The 22,306-nt window shown below is 40.2% G+C and overlaps 1 protein-coding gene across 1 annotated transcript in view; it reads right to left on the bottom strand.

Annotated features, from left to right (window-relative positions):
- Positions 1-6,348: 6,348 nt before the first annotated feature.
- The window catches only part of LOC135466939 (protein-cysteine N-palmitoyltransferase HHAT-like), a 32,640-nt gene continuing 16,682 nt past the window's right edge, over positions 6,349-22,306 (bottom strand). The window contains exons 5-12 of the mRNA XM_064744693.1: positions 20,069-20,263; positions 18,498-18,635; positions 18,283-18,402; positions 15,993-16,315; positions 13,009-13,044; positions 11,709-11,895; positions 10,115-10,259; positions 6,349-6,470 (exon numbers count right to left, since the gene is read on the bottom strand). Of these exons, the coding sequence (XP_064600763.1) occupies positions 6,349-6,470; positions 10,115-10,259; positions 11,709-11,895; positions 13,009-13,044; positions 15,993-16,315; positions 18,283-18,402; positions 18,498-18,635; positions 20,069-20,263 (1,266 nt within the window). The remainder of the gene's footprint in view (positions 6,471-10,114; positions 10,260-11,708; positions 11,896-13,008; positions 13,045-15,992; positions 16,316-18,282; positions 18,403-18,497; positions 18,636-20,068; positions 20,264-22,306) is intronic.

Here is a 22,306-nt window from a genome sequence, read left to right as displayed (position 1 = left end):
ATATATAAAACCCGTTACAGAAGGGCTAAAAATATAATTACAGTTCCATTTCTTTTGCCAATATTTCATGACCTCTCTCCAAATCTCAGCTACACACGTGGAGGTGTAATCCAATCGTGTAACTGGCATTAATAATGCAGACTGTGGAAGAGCTCTTCAAGATGACTCCATTTTGAGTGGTGGCAATCTGTGAAAAAACGCGCCTGTCAGATTAGGGTTGAACATCCTACCAATAACTTCCGAACATATAACCTCGTGATATATACCCGAGCAGGTAATTATACACACCAGTCATGATAGATTTTTGTGTCATTAAATTGGTCTTACTTGCTTACAGCGAACTTTTACCCGCACGACGAACCCTATAGTTGATACCCAATACAGGTAAAAACGCGTCAGAAGAAAGTAGGTTCAATTAAACCATAGAGAACTGACACGTAGCCGTTGACGCAAGTCCATTAGTCACTCCCCTCAGCCGCTCTTTCCCCTCCACTCTCCACCCCCTCCCTCTTCCACTAGCCCAGTTTCTTTTCACCCACAAAACTGACCGCCGTCATACACGTGAAATATACATCTGCATTCCTATGACAAATTATTTTCATTTGCATGGTGCTTAACTCCATAATCAAGGATTTTAGGACGCCTGTGGTAACATGACAGTTACCCAAAGCAATGTAAACAAAATGGCAGGGTTGTCTAGATGTTGCAGGATAACAAAACTGCACGACACATCACGTGACAGTTATGACAAAGGTGTGTGCTTGTCTAAAGTTAGTAACGAAGCAGCGAGAGCTGGATTCGAACACGCGACCTCTTTGGTCAAACATCGGACAGTATTAACGATCCAGGAGCTATCTGTTTTTTCTTTATTGAAACGTGTTGCATTGGGGTCACCTTGAGCCACGTAGAGTGAATCTCCTTTATACATAAATATACGATACTTTTCTAATACACCTGTGCTATCAGCGACACTGTCAATTGATCCGGAGTAAGCCTGATTACCTGGTTAATCCAGATGGCTAATACAGTGAGTGGTCAGGTAAAATCTACCATCTGTTTATCTGGGCAGGTGTCCAATGTTAACGAAATGTCAGGGTCTTCCAATAACAAGCCTTTTTACATTTGAATGTATATGTATATATATCTGTGGAATAATTTCTGTTCAGGTGGACTGATTGAATACCAGAACCTGAATCCATCATGGATGCTGTTAAACCATTCTCCTACCACTGACCTCACTTCTGCACGCATCCAGTAATAATAGCATTAATTGCAATGTCCATATCTAAATGGGACCTCCGTTGTTCAGTCGGTTAGCGCGCTAGCGCAGGCGTAATGACCCAGGAGCCTCTCACCAACGCGGTCGCGGTGAGTTCAATTCCAGCTCATGCAGGCTTCCTCTCCGTCCCTCTCTAGCCTCCCACTGGCAGTGGGAATGTCTGTCAGTAACCTGCGGATGGTCGTGGGTTTCCGCCGGGCTCTGCCCAGTTTCCTTCCACTATAATGCTGGCCGCCGTCGTCTAAGTGAAATATTCTTGAGTACGGCGTACAACACCAATCAAATAAATAAATAAATAACCATATCTAAATGTCCCTCCCCGCCCCGTTCTAATATTATCATCTTGTATTTGCCAATATCCTTAAATAAATAGGCGTGTGTTATATTGGCGGTATGGATCGGTCTGACCAAGGAAGGATATTGACGAAACTCCTGCTCGAGAATCCCTGTGACCCTTCCATATTCTGGCACTAGATCACACTTTAAAGAAGCTCTCTTACACCTTAGGAGCCCTATACCTTAGCAAATAACTTTCCATTATAGAAGCTCTCCGATACCGAAGTGCCTCTCCTATACCTTACTATCCCTTCCATACCCGAGCACTCAATTACGCATAACAGAAGCTCAGTGATACCTAAGTATCTCTCCTTTACCTTACAATCCGACGATCCATTATAGCTCTCCAATACAGAAGCTCTCCTATACCTCTGTATCCGACTACTCATTACAGAACTCTCCCATGCCTTAGTATCAGACTACCCATTATAGTTCTCCTATACCTCAGTATCCGACTACTCATTACAGCAGCTCTCCCATACCTTAGTATAAGACTACCCATTATATTTCTTCTATACCTCAGTATCCAACTACCCATTATAGTTCTCTTACACCTCAGCATCCGACTACTTATTACAGAAGCTCACCTATACCTTAGTATCCGACTAGACATTATAGTTCTCCTATACTTCAATATACGACCACACATTATAGTTCTCCTATACCTCAATATCCGACTACTTATTACAGAAGCTCTCCTATACCTTAGTATCCGATTATCCATTATTATTATACCCCTGTATCCGACTTCTCATTACAGAAGCTCTCCTACACCTTAGCATCCAACTATCCATTATAGTTCTATACCTCAGTATCCGACTACCCATTATGGTTCTTCTATACCTGAATATCCGACTACCCATTATAGTTCTTCTACACCTCAGTATCCGACTACTTATTACAGAAGCTCTCCTATACCTTAGTATCCGACTACACATTATAGTTCTTCTACACCTCAGTATCCGACTACCTCATTACAGAAGCTCTCCAATACCTTAGTATCCGACCACCCATTACAGGAGCTCTCCGATACCTTAACAAAAGAGGACCTATTACAAATCGAAGCTCCCCTTACGGCTTTCAGCTGGACAAGAAATTAAATCATTTTTTGTTCAAAATAACAGCGACTGACCGCATGGCTTTCCTTTTTGCACAAAAACGGGCCATCGGCTGGGCATGGCTTGCCTCTCGCATACAAACGGGCCATCGGGTGGGCATGACTTTCCTCCCGCATACAAACGGGCCATCGTGTGGGCATGGCTTTCCTCTCGCATACAAACGGGCCATCGGATGTGCATGGCTTTACTCTCGCATACAAACGGGCCATCGGATGGGCACGGCTTTCCTCTCGCACACAAACGGGCCATCCTGTGGCATGGCTTTCCTCTCGCACACAAACGGGCCATCGTGTGGGCATGGCTTTCCTCTCGCATACAAACCGGCCATCGGATGTGCATGGCTTTCCTCTCGCATACAAACGGGCCATCGGATGGGCACGGCTTTCCTCTCGCACACAAACGGGCCATCCTGTGGGCATGGCTTTCCTCTCGCACACAAACGGGCCATCGGTTTGGCATGGCTTTCCTCTCGCATACAAACGGGCCATCGGATGTGCATGGCTTTCCAAACGGACCATCGGGTGGACAAATTCGGACGTGGCGTAACAGTTTATGTTACAACTGACGTCAATATTCCTCACAGAGGTGGTTTACATTTGACAATGATTATCAATGTGAATATCTTGCGGCATAACTTATCCGACAGAGATTGAACTCCCACTCCCACACCTTCACCAAAGCGCCGGTTAACACGCTGGTTAGTATCACTATTTACTTTGAGCGCTTGATTCATTTCATGCCATATCAAAATCACAAAAACAGGCAAAAAACAAAATCACCCATACATTTCCAGGACAATTTTATATCATTTTTATTTATTTTAACAAAATGTAGTAAAAGAGAAATAAATACAATGATTTAGCGGTAAAATCTGTACAGAGTACCAGGATATAAAAACACAATGCTAAAACTTGTATAGCACAAACCGGCTTGCGATAAAAACAGTACATAAAATGCTTGGGACTGCAATGGTCTCGGTTATTTCTACGCTAATGCTACATTGAGGCCCTTTCACTTTCATTTACCATACTCGCCTTACTGCGTTGAGTACAGTTTCCTCATTCATGAAATCCAGAATCTGTACTGCAACTCTATGCCTTTGTCGTTAAAACATTACCAATATACTTTTACAATGAAAAAACACATTTGATATATTATTGCCATAAATATTTAGAAAACTGCTTTTCGCAGTAGAAAGCACGGATGTGGTATTGGGAATGATTCAGATTGGTCGTGGGATAAACGATTATATGCACCAATCCAACAATGGAAATAAACACTGGAATGAAATGAACTGGACGAAACGTAATCGCGGTACTCTGAACTGAACAAGGCAACAGAAAATATATTTTCAAGAAATAGTCGTGCAGGCTAACTGGCGAGGTGGGTCACTTTGGGTAAGTAGTAATTCAAACCACTGTCTTTTTTGTATACGTACAGACAGGTATACATCTATCTTGCGGTCTGAGAGTGAACGACAACACCAGACAATCGTCGTTGAGAGCTTCTTGCCATTCTCAATATCAACTGAACGCACGAGTTCAAGCTTTGTGACAAATTTTCTTGCGTAAGCAGTGGATTTGTCAGTTTACAGATCTTTTCGGCACGCTGAGATTTACGTCTGCGTTCTAAAGAGTGACCTACTTGATCTTAGAAGGCGACACTGTAAACTCGTGTATCATTAAAACTCCTTTCCCTCTACTTTTAGACTGCCTCCTCTTACAATGAGCTCAAAGTTGTGCGCATGTGTATAGTGTATTTGCTTATAGTGACTTAGAAGTATTTCTCCAGGCTATTTGTTTAAAAGAAAGACCGATAGATAACAAGGTTTTCAACTGTCATATTACCTGCGGACCAGAAATGTCTAATTAGGCACCCAACAAGGGTGCATACTCGTCTCATAAAATTATTTATTTATTATTTATTTGATTGGTGTTTTACGCCGTACTCAAGAATATTTTACTTATACGACGGCGGCCAGCATTATGGTGGGTGGAAACCGGGCAGAGCCCGGGGGAAACCCACGACCATCCGCAGTGGGAAGACCTCCCTACGTACAGCCGGAGAGGAAGTCAGCATGAGCTGGACTTGAACTCACGGAGACGTCATTAGTGACAGGCTCCTGGATCATTATGCTGAGGTAGCGCGCTAACCAACTGAGCCACGGAGGCCCCTCTCACAAAATTAGCTATTGGCCATCTCGATACATGCTTACAGAGAAAACATGACAGTATTCATTGTTTCAGAGAACTTGAGACAGTGTATGTGTAAACATTCTGGTATTTTTATTGACATTTTATTTAATTTATTTGCGTGGTGTTTTACCCCGTACTCAAGAATATTTCACTTATACGAAGGTGGCCAGGATTATGGTTGGAGGAAACCGGGTTTGGGGGGAACCGACGACCATCCGTTGGTTGCTGTCCAACCTTCTCACGTACGGCCTGATGATAGCTTGAAAGTATTTATCACAAGAAGGACTTGTAAACACGGTTTTCAAACTTCATACTTGAATATACGAAAGACAATAACTGTGTGAAGACACATGTGGTGCGGTGAAGCTTGAAACACCTTATGGCTCAAGACCAGAATTACAAGATTACAAGGGTGTCGAATTTTCTTACTGGGTAACAAACATTTCTTCAGGAAATAAAGGCAATATGAATGCCCCCTGCGTGTTTGTAGATGAACACAACGGCAGTGATACATCTCTGAAGTCAACATTTGCCATGGAGCAAAACTGTTATTTGGTACCCCAGAAGCATGGTTCTCTGTTTACCTTTGGAATGCAGCTCATTAGTTCGTGATGCTGGTGACTGTTTTATACACGCTCACATTTCCCAACATGGTTAACTCCTATATCACTTGGCACAAACTGGGCTATAGTCTAGCGTTGTCTTTGGAAGTGCCTGGATATTATCAGTGAGTTTAGAATTTTCATAACATGGCTCAAGGCACAGAACAAGACGATATTATAACAGCAGTAATAAGCTTTGTTGACTCAATATTCAAATAGGTTGGCTTTTACAATATTGGACGACAAATCACATAGGATGTTGTAAAGCAGAAAAAAAAAACGATCACCTCAGCTTTGCTCACGGCGTTTGACACAATTTATGTATACATGTCTTTTGACACGTAACACATACATGCTGAGGGTCCCCATCCATCAACCAGGACATGACAGAGCAAATAAGTGAAGCAGGAAAAACCCTCACAAAAACAGAACCTAAACCTAAACACATCATGTAATAGTACACCGATCTGCCAAGTTAGAGTAGAGGCCAAGATGGATCGTTGGCAATAACTGAATATTTACCCAGTTAGCGACCAGGCGTTGGTCCAGCGTCAATACACCAACGTCGCCGCGGTTGCAGTTTGGGTTCGATTACAGGCGTTTCACCAATATCTGTCAACAACTGGCTGTCCCAAGTTGGAATACATGTATCGAACTTTCATAACATCAAATCTGGGCAAAGCATAACCATTTATGTTCATGTTTTTAAACTAATTTAGTGACGTGTAAAAACTGATACTGGGCTTACGTAAGTTTAGCTTACTGGGCATATACAGACCGTGTTCACGCGCCTTGTCACTGTGGCCTTTAAACGACCTTTACCATACTTTGTGTTTCACTTTCTGTTTCACTTTCTGTTGCTCCCATTGGCTGATTCCTGCACAAACATGGACACCGCAATACAGGACCAGGGCTATGAGCAGAACGCTGACTGGATACCCTGGAGAACAACAAGTATATTACATTAGAACACACCTGATCTGACGTCAGCTTACCTCCTGTGGGATATAAAACATCATTACGAGATTACAAACTCATGCAGCTAAGGTTTCTGAGAGGACTGCAAATATCAATTATAGATGAACACAGTTATGATGTTCCACTGTGTCTGTCTTCACACAAAGAGACATTCTAGTATATTAAGATCTAATCATAGGTCCACAACGACAGTTCTAGAAGATTTAACTTGATTAGTGGATAAAGACAGTGGGCAGCTCGCAGTATGCTTAAGATCCTGTCTGTGTTTAATCAGCGATATATCAAGCTTATCCAGGTGTGCTAATGAGTCTTAAGGAATGCCTCACCCACTGAACAACCGCCCCCCCCCCCCCAAACTACATCCTAGCCCATTCCCAAGTTATTCTATACTACACTTTTACCTACAAGTAAATAGCTGTACCCACACTGGTTCATTACAGTTTATATTCTAAGTACAGCCCCTGGCGATCTGACACAGTTGTTATATTTAAACAGGGTTCAATCGCAAGTAGGTGGCCCCGTGCACCTTGAGGACCAGGATAAACGTTCAAAGAAAGCAAAGTTCAGAATGTTTAATTACCACCTTAATTACATTAATTTCTCACAAAATGAAGCAGAATTTTAGATATTTGTTAAGAAATGAAATTACAAAATTTTGACAATGTTAATGTCACAGTTGGTTTAGCACCAAAATATGTGACCTGTTTGATTTGAAAGCTATAAAATGCATAATAATAATGTTTTGTGACTCACCCGAGGAAACTCTACCTTCTCTCATATACCAATTGCTATATCTAACTACTACATGTACAGGTATATACACAGCCTATTAACATATTTTTGTCTTAGGAACCTGTAACACCGAAATTCAACACAGGCCAAACTTCAAATGGATTTTGAATCGGCGCCAACAGAGATAGCATTTCCTAAATTCATACCTTTAGTTTAAGTCTTGCTTGAATAAATCGGCCAAACCAAAATTTTACCTTCGCCGAGGCACAGCTTGAACCTGCCAATCTCTCACACCAGCTAATCTGCGATAATACTGTTACTTACTTAAAAGCCACCCACGATGTACCTGCAGTGGTGTCATCCTAGCCAATTTGTGGGTTAGTATTTTGTTTATTCATTTGATTGGTGTTTTATGCAGTGCTCAAAAATATTTCAAAGATACGCCAGCATTATGCTAGGATGAAACCGAGCAGAGCCCAGGGAAAACCCACAATCATCAGTAAGTTGCTGTCAGACCTTCTCACATACAACCGGAGAGGAAGCCAACATGAATTGGATTTGAACTCACTGCGGTCGCATTGGTGAGAGGCTCTTGGGTCCCTGCGCCACGCTGACACGTTAACCATCTTCTCAACAGAGGCTCAGTAGTACACTTAGGTTAGTAAGCTAAGGTCTTACTTTACACATCTTAGTATACTCAAACCGTAAAATCAACCAACGAACACCTTGTAACCCTGTTTCTTATAAACTGACATAAGAAAAATCTCAAACCAATTTTCTTTCATTAAGGTCCCGTCCTCAACCTTCCTGCCTTAACCTCTCTGCTAGTTCAGTAGAAAAATTCAAACAAAAAGCCTTCCAGATTCAGTGTCTTCGTCATTAACCTAAACATGTAGGAAACCAGAGAAAGGAGGGGTGTGAAACTTGATCTGGTCTATTTTATAATAGTTACAAAACAAGAACTAATGTAAATGCAAAATTATGTCAAAATCAGATCTTTTTTTGGCAGTTTTTACTTAAAAACCAATACCAACAATGAGTGAAATCAGTACCATGATAGTATATAAGTTGTCGATAATAAAATATGTACCTTAGTTGCGCTTTGATTGCAACGGTTCATATAGACAATCTAGCGATTTGATTCAACACGATGAATATACATCCCCTTGCCCACCACAATCAGACCCAATCATGCAGCAGTGCGGTGGATCTTATGTCCATAAGAGATTTATACTTGTTGTAAAACTTAAGAAACCTAAAGCGAAGAGGCTTGCTTAAATAACCTTGACACATCAGTTGTACCAGTAATAACTTGTGACGATGACTGAAATAACACTTGGGATCTAACAAATGCTACAAGGCGAGATATGTACACACCGTATTCAGAACCCTTCGGTGTATTGCTGTCCAAGTATAAAGGATGAATTCTCATGTCAACATTTAAACTATACCTCTTGTAGTAAAGTCTTCGAGAGAGGAAACAGTTTTGGTCTTTGAACAAGTACAGGTCCAGATAAGATGTACACTCCGGAGAGCCTGTGGTTTCCTTTAAATGCAATGAAGGTATATACATCTTTCACAGATCACTCACACCTAATTAATCACAATTAACATCACGTCATATGTTTGTACCAAATTCTGCTTAAACCATGGTCCCAGGGAATTTATAAGTTGTTACCAATTACTAGCACGCATTTATATGAACAGTTAGAATTAAACCTTAACTGAGCTAACCTGACAAGAGACTGGATTTCAACGACTACATAGAAACAGTAGACCAATTTTCATGCTGTTGTCATTGTTCTGGTTACACTCTCCACGCTGTAGACTTTTATATTATATATTTAGCCAGGACCACTTCCTACATCAATACATTCTGTTCACTGTATAAGATGGAAAACCATATCCATATCCACACCGGCTCCAGTTAAGCGAACAAAATAAATGTCCTGGGGGTGAGTGACTCTGCTTAGCGAGTTCATTATAAAGATCAATCACTTCCTACTTGCCGTTATCTACAGTTCACAAAGCCCTGGCAATAAATGATGAGTAGAACACATTGATACTTGGGTCAGACCTCCAGCAATGGGGTATGATTGCTAACGATGGTCAATCTCCCCTCCCACAGGTAACACCACACCACCCCACTCCACCTCATCCACCTTTGGCGTACAGGTATGCCAGGTTCCCTAGAGGATTTACAGGATATACCTGATGTATACTTCAGTCACAAAACAAGCTATTTCTCCTTGAGCACCTGGCATAAATTCACATTAGCAATATGTGTCAGTGTCAGTGATGAGGAAAGGGAACAGATTGATGACACAAGGAGAGGATTTGTTCATCCATCACTGGCAGCTTAAAACTTCCATTAGGAAATGAAAGGTTCATGTATCATGTATAAATCTAGCTCACCTACATTTAGACAAAAAACCTCACACTTTTGTACATGCAACACATACTTGGGTCTTTTTCTTTGTCAGGACTCACTTTCAAAGTTGTACACATACTTGACAAATTTGGATGGAAATTAAGTCTTTTCAAGATTGAGAAAGCCACCAATCAAGATCAACTTACACATATTTGGAAACCAATTAATACGGGGCTTTCAGCTTTGCGTACAAGTATATGTAAACAATCATGCATTATGCTCAATGATTTTTCTAACAAGCAAATTGAAACAACTGTATGTTTCTTGACAAAAACAATTCCTGTTGTAAGTTCTATCATGGCTGTTTATGAAACACACAGTTTCAGGAATCATACAGAAGTGTACCATTTATTTCTGAGGGAATTTTGCGCAATATGAACATTTCTTTACACACAAAGACTACACCACAAATTCATATGGTTCATATGATAAAGTTGTCTCACCTTCAATCAGGAGTCTATTAAAATACACCTGGCCTGTCTCAGCTCCACCAAAGAAGACAAAGATGGAGAGAGCTGACATGGCAAATAGAGGAACTGTACAAAGAGCATGGAGACGGGATGCCATGGCAGACCCCAGGTAACGGGTCTGAAACAGCAGAACAGAGATGGGTCCTCACTTCAACAAATCTTCACACAATGAATTTCTGTAAACCTCGGAGAAATTATAAATAAAGTTATTCATCAGTATTCTTATAATCGTATGTTAGAATACATCATGTGGCAATCTAAATACCTTCAAACTGGAAAAAATGCTTTAAAAAAATATTATTTGGAATATAAACAGCACCTGACTTTTGAGCATTTAAATGGACCAAAGTAAAGTTAAACAAAACAAGTTAACTGTTAACATTTATTGGCTAAACAACATGTGATTTGCTTTACGAAACCTGGAACTTCTACCCTCATCTTAAACCTGTAAAAATGGTGTTTGACCAGAGGACATTTGGTTTATTCAGAATTATACCACTTGCCTATTTGGTGCTTTTATGTCTTAAAAGAAATAACACATTTCACTCACGATGGCTATTTATTTGAATGATGTTTTATTCCATACTCAAGAATATTTCACCTTAAATATGGGATGGTGGCAAGCGTAATGTGGGAGGCAAGTGGGCATAGCCCAAGGGGTACCACTACCATCGACAGGCTTCTGACAGACCTACCCACGCACCTCACATTATGGTGGTTAGGATTATGTATTTATTCACTTGACTGGATACTTACGTAATTCACATCTACGACAGCAGCCAGTATTTTGGTAAGATCGAACTGGGCTGGCTCAAGCCCGGAGGAATTCAGGTTAAAGCCCCATCCTGACTATCCAACATCACTCAACTTTTGTTGACTCAACAAGAGTCAACTGAGTGAACAAGTTGACCCGTCTTGAGTAATCTGGACGGGCTCCTCAACTTCGTTCAACAACACTCAACACTATCCAACAAGGTTGAATCGGAAATGTGCATGTGTCAACAAGTTGAGTAAAGTTGAGCCAAAGTAGCCAAGCAGTGGGCATGTACAAAATAATGTGACCGTCATAAAGCACATGACCTGGGCAAAATGGCGATGACAGAGAGAAACTGGTCTCATGATGAGACGTCTTCTACGCCGAACTGCCATGCCTGCTCGCCATTGTCTCATGCACTGGAGAGGTAATATGGAGATTTCCCTCCAATTTATCGCCCAAATAAAAAAAACACACAGCTCAACATCGTTCAACTCACGTCAACAGTGTTCAGCAAAATTGACCCATCTGATGTGTAGTCTGGACAGGACACTCAACTTACGTCAACAGCATTCAACTTCATGTTGACTCTTGTTGAATCAACAAATGTTGAGAGATGATGGGTAGTATGGATGGGGCTTTATGAGTGAAAGAAACAACACAGAAGTGCAAGAATTCTTTGAACAACCTCATGACATAATACCCAGAGTTTACAAGGTATAAAACATTAAGAGCTTTGTTCACAGGCTGATCAATATGCCTACATGGCTATCAATATATGCTAAATTCAAGACCTATCTCAAAGTTTTGTACCCCAAGAATCTTGGTGAGCTTGGCACCAAGTAGCTCTAGCATGATACCCAGGTAGTTTAGGGCTGCCCAGAGGAAAAGGTACAGCTCTGCTCCATGCCAGTAGAAGACGTAGAGGAAGGTCAGGGCTGAAATTGTCAGTTGACGGACCAGACCACAGCGAGAACCGCCCAGGGGTACATAGATGTACCTACAACGACACGGAATACAGGGGTACATAGATGTACCTACAACAAGAAGTTATTGGAGGAAAGGTGAATCAAACTTCAAACAACCCATAAAACAAGACATGATTTGTGACATTTCAAACGTTTTACTGTACTAAAAGAAAGATGGCTTGACATTTTGGTTAATATCACTTTTATTTTTTTCCTTTATTTTTTTTATTTTTTATTTATTTATTTTTTTTTTTGGAGTCAATATTTTTTTCATGGCAGCTGACAGAAAGTTACTGGAATGGTTCCCTGAAATTCTTGTCTTTACAGGTCGAGAAAACAAAAAAATTACATAAAAGTCAACTGAAAGAGTGCAAAAAGTTAGTCGTAAATGTGGTCTTTCATATTTTTTGTTTGATTTTTTTAAAGAGAAAAAGACATTTGAAAATATTTTTTGTATGATGGGTGTTTGGCACTATCGTTTGGTATATATTGTCTTTGTGTAATAATGTTACAAATGAGAATGTAACACCTATTTAATAAATATTTGCAAAGTTGAGCCAACTTTAATGCAAAACAATTTGGTCTCTTCAACCAATAAATTCGACCTGGATTTTGATCACATTTATATTTTTAATATATTCATAAATATTATCATAACTCAGATTAAATGCATTGAGCACAAGGTGAAACATCAATCAAATAAATAAATAAATGCATGTGTTTGTACACAAACAACAAATTTACATTTCAATAAATTTATTAGACATGCATCACATCCTTATTTAGAATATTATTATGCAACGAAAATAAATATTGAAAGGTGGCCCCAAACACCGTCATACAAAAATATTTGCAAATGTCTTTTTTTTCCTGAAAAAAAAAATCCCCCAAAAAATTTAAACACCATATTTGCAAATGAGTTTTGATGCTCTTTCATCTGATTTTGACATCCTTTTTATGTTTTCTTCCTCTTTAATAAATTTCATGAAATCTCTATATACAGTGTATTTACACATTTTCACTTCACCATAAGAGAAACAGTGGAGAAACTAAGGTTTACAGCAATTTATTGCCTCTAAATACACTGAATGCCTGTAGATATAATTCACTATATGAAATATCAAACACTGCAGACAAGCACAAACCTTTTTATAAAACTGTACAATCCTCTGTCAAAGTACCTGAATTTCATGAAGAATAGAAATGATATAAAACCACATCAACCAATTACCTGGACTATAAACTATAAAAAGAGAATGCCATTACCTTAAATGTAATATCCCTGTTTGAAGTAAACTGAACTTAAATAAAATAAAGGTACATACATTGAGGAGCATGACAATAAAAGCCATGGAACAAAAAGATGAAAGAGAGGTGACAGCTAGCAGGGAGAATGTTAGTGAGGATGTGAGACCCACAGGGTTATATGTTATTTACCTGTCACAAATTGTTACTGCAGGCAGGTGGGGGACAATTCACATTAATATATAATCAATCACTAAAAGGTTGACCTCAAAGCTGGTGAAATACAAAAAGCACACAACACAATGGAATGTCCTAAAATGTGGTATATTTATAGAAAACAAGCAATAAAGCCCTGCAAATTGCTGATTGTTGCAATAAACATTGAGATATATTGCTTTGGGGGTTCCTCATTGAGTTAGCCCCTGCCCAGTGTGGGGTCAACAAATACAGATGATAAAAGTACCTCAGGATTCCATCAGGGGCCACAGGTGATGAGATGAAAAACTAGGAGGCAAGCACTAAATCAGATCAAATTGCCTGTAAATACATTAAATTGCTTTGGCAATGCTGGCAGAGGGCGGCTTGATCGCAGCATCCTATCAATATAACATGATCACCAGAACAACACTGAGGACATGCTTGCATTATTCATTGCCACAGATTGAACAGCCCAGCCAAATGGGGACTGAAATCAACACAGCTCTAGACACTTCAGACGTTAAAACAAAGTCAGCGGTGATGTGTATCTTTGCATTCAGCCATGCAGAAAACATGAAATATTTACAAGCCACCCATGACTGGAAGCACTTCAATACAAAAGAGGGTAAAGGCCAGCCTCATCATACCGAAAATATACCACAAAGTCTACCTCCACAACATCTCTTTGTGCAACACTGAAAAGCTTTCACATTCTGATCAAGGCTGCATTTCAGCAAGATAGGCAAAAACGGAACAAAATATCAGTGAAAGGTTTGGGAGGAGAAAAATGCATAATTTACCACCTGGGTCATGATACATTATAGATTAACTCTGGGGAAATTCTGCATAACTCTTCTTGAACAAATATCCAGGGTATTTAGTGTAATCCAAAAGGAATGCAATCAGGAAAACACCCATAAAAATAATTGTTCCATCTCCTATTATACATGGACAATTCTGAAATATTAATGAATTTTGGTGAAAGCCTGTTCTGATCAATACCTGAGTGAGCAAACATAACACTGGAAAAACTTTAGTAAAAATATATCCTAATACAAACCTATTATATTAGCACATACATGTACATTACCCAGTCACCATGTAAATTGTAGCCCATCACCATGTACACTGTAGCCAATCAGCATGTACACTGTGGCCAGTCACCCTGTACACTGTAGCCAATCAGCATGTACACTGTGGCCAGTCACCATATACACTGTAGCCAATCACCATGTACACTGTAGCCAATCAGCATGTACACTGTGGCCTGTCACCATGTACACTGTAGCCAGTCAGCATGTACACTGTGGCCAGTCAGCATCTACACTGTGGCCAGTCAGCATGTACACTGTAGCCAGTCAGCATGAGCACTGTGGCCAGTCAGCATGTACACTGTACCCAATTACCATGTACACTGTGGCCAGTCAGCATGTACACTGCAGCCAGTCAGCATGTACACTGTAGCCAGTCAGCCTGTACACTTTAGCCAGTCAGTATGTGCACTGTAGCCAGTGAACATGTACACTGTAGCTAATCACTGTGTACACCATAGCCAATCACCATGTACATTGTAGTAAGTCAGCATGTACACTGTAGCCAGTCACCATGTACACTGTAGCCAGTCATCATGAGACTGTGGCCAGTCATCATGTACACTGTAGCCAGTCAGCATGTACACTGTAGCCAGTCACAATGCATACTGTGGCCAGTCAGCATGTACACTGTAGCCAGTCACCATGTACACTGTAGCCAGTCAGCATGTACACTGTAGCCAGTCAGCATGTACACTGTGGCCTGTCACCATGAACACTGCAGCCAGTCATCATGTACACTGCAGCCAGTCAGCATGTACACTGTAGCCAGTCAGCATGTACACTGTAGCCAGTCAGCATGTACACTGTAGCAAGTCAGCCTGTACACTTTAGCCAGTCAGTATGTGCACTGTAGCCAGTGAACATGTACACCGTAGCTAATCACTGTGTACACCATAGCCAATCACCACGTACATTGTAGTAAGTCAGCATGTACACTGTAGCCAGTCAGCATGTACACTGTAGCCAGTCACCATGTACACTGTAGCCAGTCACCATGTACACTGTAGCCAGTCACCATGTACATTTTAGCCAGTCACCATGCACACTGTAGCCAGTCACAATGTACACTGTAGCCAGTCACCATGTACACTGTAGCCAGTCACAATGCATACTGTAGCCTGTCACCATGTACACTGTACCCAATCACCATGTACACTGTGGCCAGTCACCAAGTACACTGCAAACAGTTACCATGTACACTGTAGCCAGTCAGCATGTACACTGTAGCCAGTCAGCATGTACACTGTGGCCTGTCACCATGAACACTGTAGCCAGTCACCATCTACACTGTAGCCAGTCACCATCTACACTGTGGCCAGTCACCATGTACACTGTGGCCACTCACCAAGTACACTGTAGCCACTCACCAAGTACACTGTAGCCAGTCTCCATGTACACTGTAGCAAGTCACCAAGTACACTGTGGCCAGACATGTACGCTGTGGCCTGTCAGGCTGTACGCTGTGACAAGTGACCATGTACACTGTAGCCAGTCAATATGTACACTGTAGCCTGTCAGTATATGTGTATAATTTTTTTAACCACTTTTTCATATACTTTCTGGCTATTTACAAAATAGATGTAAAAACTTACTTCCACATGTCAGAGTAGTAACATATGCGCGAAATACACTTGGGGCCCTCTGGGGGGTTCAGCCCATCCACCTTTGCAACACATGCAGGAAACCCAAACATCACCACATACTTCATCATGAAGAATTGGCCATGAAGGTATCCGATACCAGCGAGGCCCCAGAGAGGAACCTTCATCATTACACTCAGGCTCCCTTGAAGTGAATGGAAGTAGAAATAGTGGAGTGTGAACTCAATGACTACTGCCCAGAAGATCACTCTGGTAAAGTGTTTCCCTACTGCCACCACTCGAGACAATGTCCACGGCTGTTTAGCTTCTGAAATCTGAAAAAAAAAAAAAGACAAGGTAGTCATTTCTCTATTATTGTTGATTTCTTTTATTTCTTGGATCAGACGGACTTGATTGTATTCTTGAATGCACACATGGCTATATTTGGGTAAAAGATGAATATGACCTGTTCGAAGAGGTTTCCCACTTCAGGATTTGCACAATTGTTCTTCCGTACAACTTGACCCAAAACGATGGGATATTCTGTTTTAAAAAGACAAATGACAGAATTTCCCTGGTTTACTGCAAAGTACTTATTAATCGCTGGAATTTATTTTTGCGAATTTAATCAAAAATGGGTTCGCAGGAATTAATTTTCACATATTTAAACAAGGAAATACTGAAATAAAATCTTAAAACTTTCCTACATATAATTTAGCCAAAATTATGCTACTCTTTGACTATGCTACCTGTTGGACTACTCAAGCATGTGAAACAGGTATTATTAATGGTGGATTTTTGTTGTTGATTGTTTTCAGTGTTAATGGTCCTCTGTAGCCAGTCAGAAAGTACTAAAATTACCATAGCTGTCACACTGCCATAGTATTGTTGTACACAGTTCACAATTTGTTAAACGCTCACTCATTGTTCCACTGGAGAGACACAGCCAAATGCATGCATCAAATCGACATTCATTAGACAGCACATGTTTGTATCTACTATTCTTTCACTTTACCGGTGCACTGAAGATTAATCAAACTAGAGAAGAATAAACTCCCACTTTGCTTCATACACATTAAGCCCTATCACTAGAGTTTACATAAATTTAAAGTCTAATTTTTCCTCTTTGCTGTTAAAATTTAGCTGATCCACCAGGCTTTCTTATCCTAACTCCTGTCAGGCCAGCAAAGATTTCACTTCGTGAAAACTACTACCAATAATAAAAGATTCAATAATGGAATTTTTTTAAGATGGAATTATGTTTTGTGGTAAATTATTGACTGAGAAATCCAGGAAAATTAGTTCCACACAAAAATTAAGTACTTCACAGTACTTAGCTTTTGGCACATCAAGGCTTTCAATATTATATGTCCTATCACTTTGTAGCATACAAGTCGCAATGCTAAAATATTTAAAGTGCTGCCTCAATACAATGCCATGCTGAAGACACTTGATATTACAGCCCATTCAGCAACACTACACTGATGCTGGGCCAACCAGTACTCAGCCTTCCTAATCGTAGCGCACTGGATCCTGAGGGAAGCTGTGAGTTCAAGTGTTTACATGCATGTACGTCTGTGCAGACTTTTTGACAATTTGGAAACTGCCAGATAATCAATGAAAGGAGTGAGTGTTACAACATACTAATATGGGTTAGCAAGTTAAAATAGGCATAAGACATAGTGTTAGACAATAAAAATGAAATGTGGCAGAATTCCCTCTTCCATTTGGTCATGAGCAGAAAAACCTAGCACATGTACATCTAATTCACATGGGAGCTTTAGCACCAGCCAATTGTGGCAAATTTGCCACTATGAAGTTCTCACTAGCGTTTGTCTTAAGAGACCAATTTTATGAACGAAGATTTTCATAAGTTTGGATGTGTAGTACGCGTTTATGTTCCATTCTCAAAGGTTATAATTACTGGCTTACAGACAAACCTTCACGTGCATGCATGTGCACATGTGTGTACCATTTCTTACGAGCCTCTGCCATTTGCTTCACAGACATTCAACTAATCAATCAATCATTACATTCACCAGTAAAACACTCTCTGGACATCAGTCCTGACATAAATTGCTCAATATGTTGTGGTGCATAAAAGTGCGCTATCATATATGAATCTGAAATGGTACACTGGTATTTATCTATTTATTTATTTACTGGGCTGCTTTTTAACTTTATGCTCAAGCATGTTTCACATACATGTATGTTTCAGAGTGTTTATTGGAAGGGGATTTCAGAATACATGCAGTACAAAACCACCAACCTTCGTCCAAAATGGTGTAAACCAATGACTAACCTGTTCACTAAATACATCATACGTCAACAGAGGCCTGTGAAAGAACAGAGGCAGATAGAAGGTGTAAGCTAGAAGGTCGATGAAAGTGCACTGATTGGTTGTTCTTGTCAGCTGACCATCCTGACCCGTATGATCTCTGTCTAATAGCTTCTCCCCCATTGTTCCACCTCACCCTGGCATTCTTCCTCTGTGCCTGGTGGCCGGCTGGGTCAGACATGGTCTCTGGTCTCCTGGAACTGCCGCCTCTGAACCTTCTCTAAACAAAAGCTGGTGTAACGCAGGTTACACAGGGCCAGGGTGAAGAGCAGAAGGTAGAACTTGGTCTCCATAGGGTCATCAGGAACAGCCACTTTCTGTGAATACAATGAAAAAGGAACCAGGCTTTGCATAAAGACTGAACATCCCATGCGCAAGAAGGATAAATATCGGGTGGGCATAAAAAAAATGGGCCGTACTTTGACACTCAATATCTCCGAAAACCCTCTTACGTAGGCTTATAAAAATTTACCTACTCAAAAGCCATTACATCCTAAGTTTATAGACCAAAAATTTCAATTTCATCCTTTAAGATTTCTCTTCATGGGACCAAAATCAAAATAGAGTAAAAAATGCATGTTCTGGATATTTCAAAATGATGTTCTATCTTGTTTTACTTGAAAAGGTGATCAATTGGTCCTCCATCTTCTCAGTAGACGACGCGAAAACGTTTCTTGAATGAACTGATTGAGTCCTGAATCTACTTAAGAGTAATTTTTTTACAGCCGTTCTTGATGCGTGTCACACAGGTGCAGACAGATGATACAATGTGGGTCACAGGAACGTGTGTTTTTGAGGCTATGTTTTCCATTTAACCCTGTGTCAAAATTGGTCAGTATATTAACAAAATCATGCCAAATGAATGTCTCAAGTTTGAAAAGGTCTGAACAAAGGATACGGCCAATTTTTTTATGCCCCACACAATATACGATTGAGGTTGGGAACATCCCAGATATATCCCGACACCAAATATCCCACGGAGGAATAACTTGAATGTTGGAGGTGCTGACATGACTGATCAGTTTTATACCCAGAAAAAGATTTAGTGCCATTAACATAATTAACTTACGTGTCTTCATAAATGTAGCATAATAAAAACATATAAGAGTGATAGTGGTTAACCCTCATTCTTCAACTTTTTAAACTACCTCTGCCACCAATATTTTGAAACATTCCCAGCGAACTATGGGGTGTAGGGAAATAATTTGCAAAGTTTTATGAAGCTTGCACCTTAAGTAACACAAACAAATCCTTTACAGCATCACTTTCATAATAATTGTATGCATAAATTCCACTGGAAAAAGTGTTTTAGTGGTTGAAAAGGTTGAAGATTTATATACATGTATTTGTAGTTTTAATATTCATGGAGGAAACCAGATTGCCTTGAGTACATCACAGCTCTTTGTCAGACAACTGACAAACGTCCTGACTTAAAAGCTGCCTGCAGATGACGCAGCCAGAGATGGGTTCAAACATGCTACCTGCTTGGTCAACACCTAACAGACATGTATATATCAGGAAAATTTTGGACAAAAAGAGGTCAGGATCGTAAATGTCTTGTAATACCTACCAATATGTTTTCACAAATTGGACTTTGCAATTTGAAAGGAGGCAATTAAAAAAAATCACTGGTATAGTAATGTTAACACTGAAATCATTTGGACAAATATACTTCATTCATGTAGGGTACATGTATTAGAGCCATGGCTTTGTTTCCAGGGCACTGAATATTGTATGGATGCTTTATTACCATGAGACTGAAGAATGGTTCAAAGTTGAGTGTGGAGAGAAGGAGTAGACAGGTGAGCCAGACCAGGGTGGGGGAGCCCCAGCAGGACGTCAGGTGACACACGGCACAGTGGCTGAGGATCAGAGCGACTGGCCGCCATCCCATCACCCAGCACAGGCATAGCACAGAGATCACCAAGCTTATCACTGTTCTGTACTAGAAAAAAAAGTAAACAAGATGATGATGTGAAGGTCGTATGAATGTCAACTGAAGGTCCCTTGTTATCAACTGAAGGTCTTTTGTTATCAACAGTGGGTCCCTTGTTATCACCAGTAGGTCCCTTGTTATCAACACTAGGCCCCTTGTTATCAACAGTAGGTCCCTTGTTATCAACACTAGGCCCCTTGTTATCAACAGTAGGTCCCTTATCAACTGAAGGTCATTTCTTATCAACAGCAGGTCCCTTGTTATCAACTGACGGTCCCTTGTTATCAACTGACGGTCCCTTATTTGCAGTTCAGCTGTGAAGTATATAATTATTTCTTACTTTAAGAGACTATACTTACATGTAATACTGTCAACCTAACCATCCAATCTTAACTAAATACAGGCTATATAAAATACATTTATTTTAATACAAATGGACAGAGACAAAATTTAATACAAAAGACAGGGGAACACTGGAGAAGGTATGAAAGATTTTCTCCTATCCGTAACAACAACAGGACACATAGAGCAGTTAAACACAGAGACAATAATACATATACGCAATTACTGTAGTCAAGGAGAGAATAAACATACGATTTGAGGAGTCTGGAATAAAGCAATTATTTATTTATTTGACTGGTTATTTAACACCTTTGTCAAGAGTGTTTCATTTATAGGATGGTAGTCAAATTTACGGGAACCTGAGAAACCACTAGCAGTGAAGGCATAACCAAACCACTGACAGACGTCATTGGTCAAAGGAAAATTGACTGTGCTGGGAACAATACTTAACAGAACAAAGAAGCCGCACAGAATGTGAAAACAAATATTAAAATTATAAATATTAATTTTGAGTTCGCCCCTGAAAGATGAATTCTCAGAGGAATGTAGTGCATTGCCAGGCAAATGATTTTGGATGCCATTTCGACAGAGATCTGAGGGGAAGGCCACAAACACATAATTTTTAATTTTTTTTTTCAACAGGAAATCAATGATAGATAATACATGGAATTGGGAGTCTATTTCGCTGAATAGGCTTTCTTAAACTCTTTATATTTGGAACTGAATGAAATGTATAATTTTTACATTCAAATTTGAAACTACATGTATACAACAAACACATCTAACTACTTATTTGGGGGAAAAATGATAATGTAAAATGTTATATCCATAACGTAGACGTATCAGCAAATGCAATATTTGTTGTGTAGACGTAATTTTAGGACAATGAATTGAACAAATGGCTAGGGTCTGTTTCCGTTCGCTCCCAGTGGCAACTGGAGGAGGTAGTGGCCACTGACTGGTCCTTCCATGGCGGCGACCAGTGGTGTCACTGCCACCACCTAGTCTGACTTCGGCGGAACCGGTAGCATGTATTGTAACGTCGTAACTCACGCGACTTGATGCGACTTCTGGAACACTGGGAATCATTAGTACACACTTTATAATCGGTGGCCACTGAATCTGCCACCAGGGGCAGTCAGATTGATGAATGGATCGCACCCTAGTGCATACATATATGTGTATCCAAACAGTGTCAAACTCAATGAACTTTTTCGTGATATAAGACAGTTGATAATCTAAGCTTGACACCAAAACATATAGAACTAGAATGGATCTGCGAACAGCAGATCCTAGGCTGGGATCCCGGATCGGATCGATGATGTTTTCCCCACCCAATAATACACGGCCCATGTAACATCAAGTTTATGTAAATGTGCCGAATGTGGTAAATCTGACTTAGGACTTCTTTGAAAATGTGCATGTCCTGTGTTTGTTGACACAGATCAAAGATTTTAGCACACATAGAGTACATGTGCAGCACTTTGCACTCAGTGATGTTCAGCTTTACAACTGTAACGGTTTTCTCTCACCAGACCTCAAAATATGGTGAAAAATTGCGCTTTTTCGCGTTTTGATCGCAATTTGCGGCAAAACTGTATGTCGCCATCAAGAAATAAGTCCAGATTCATGATCAGGACATCAAACTACGTCGGGTAGCATGCTTACAATGTTCGTGTGTTCATCCTAGTCGCAAATGCATTTAAAATG

The sequence above is a fragment of the Liolophura sinensis genome, chromosome 6 (assembly GCF_032854445.1).
Source record: "Liolophura sinensis isolate JHLJ2023 chromosome 6, CUHK_Ljap_v2, whole genome shotgun sequence".
Lineage (NCBI taxonomy): Eukaryota > Metazoa > Mollusca > Polyplacophora > Chitonida > Chitonidae > Liolophura > Liolophura sinensis.
The sequence above is the reverse complement of the archived record's forward strand: the minus strand, read 5'-3'. Positions and strand labels throughout refer to the sequence as shown.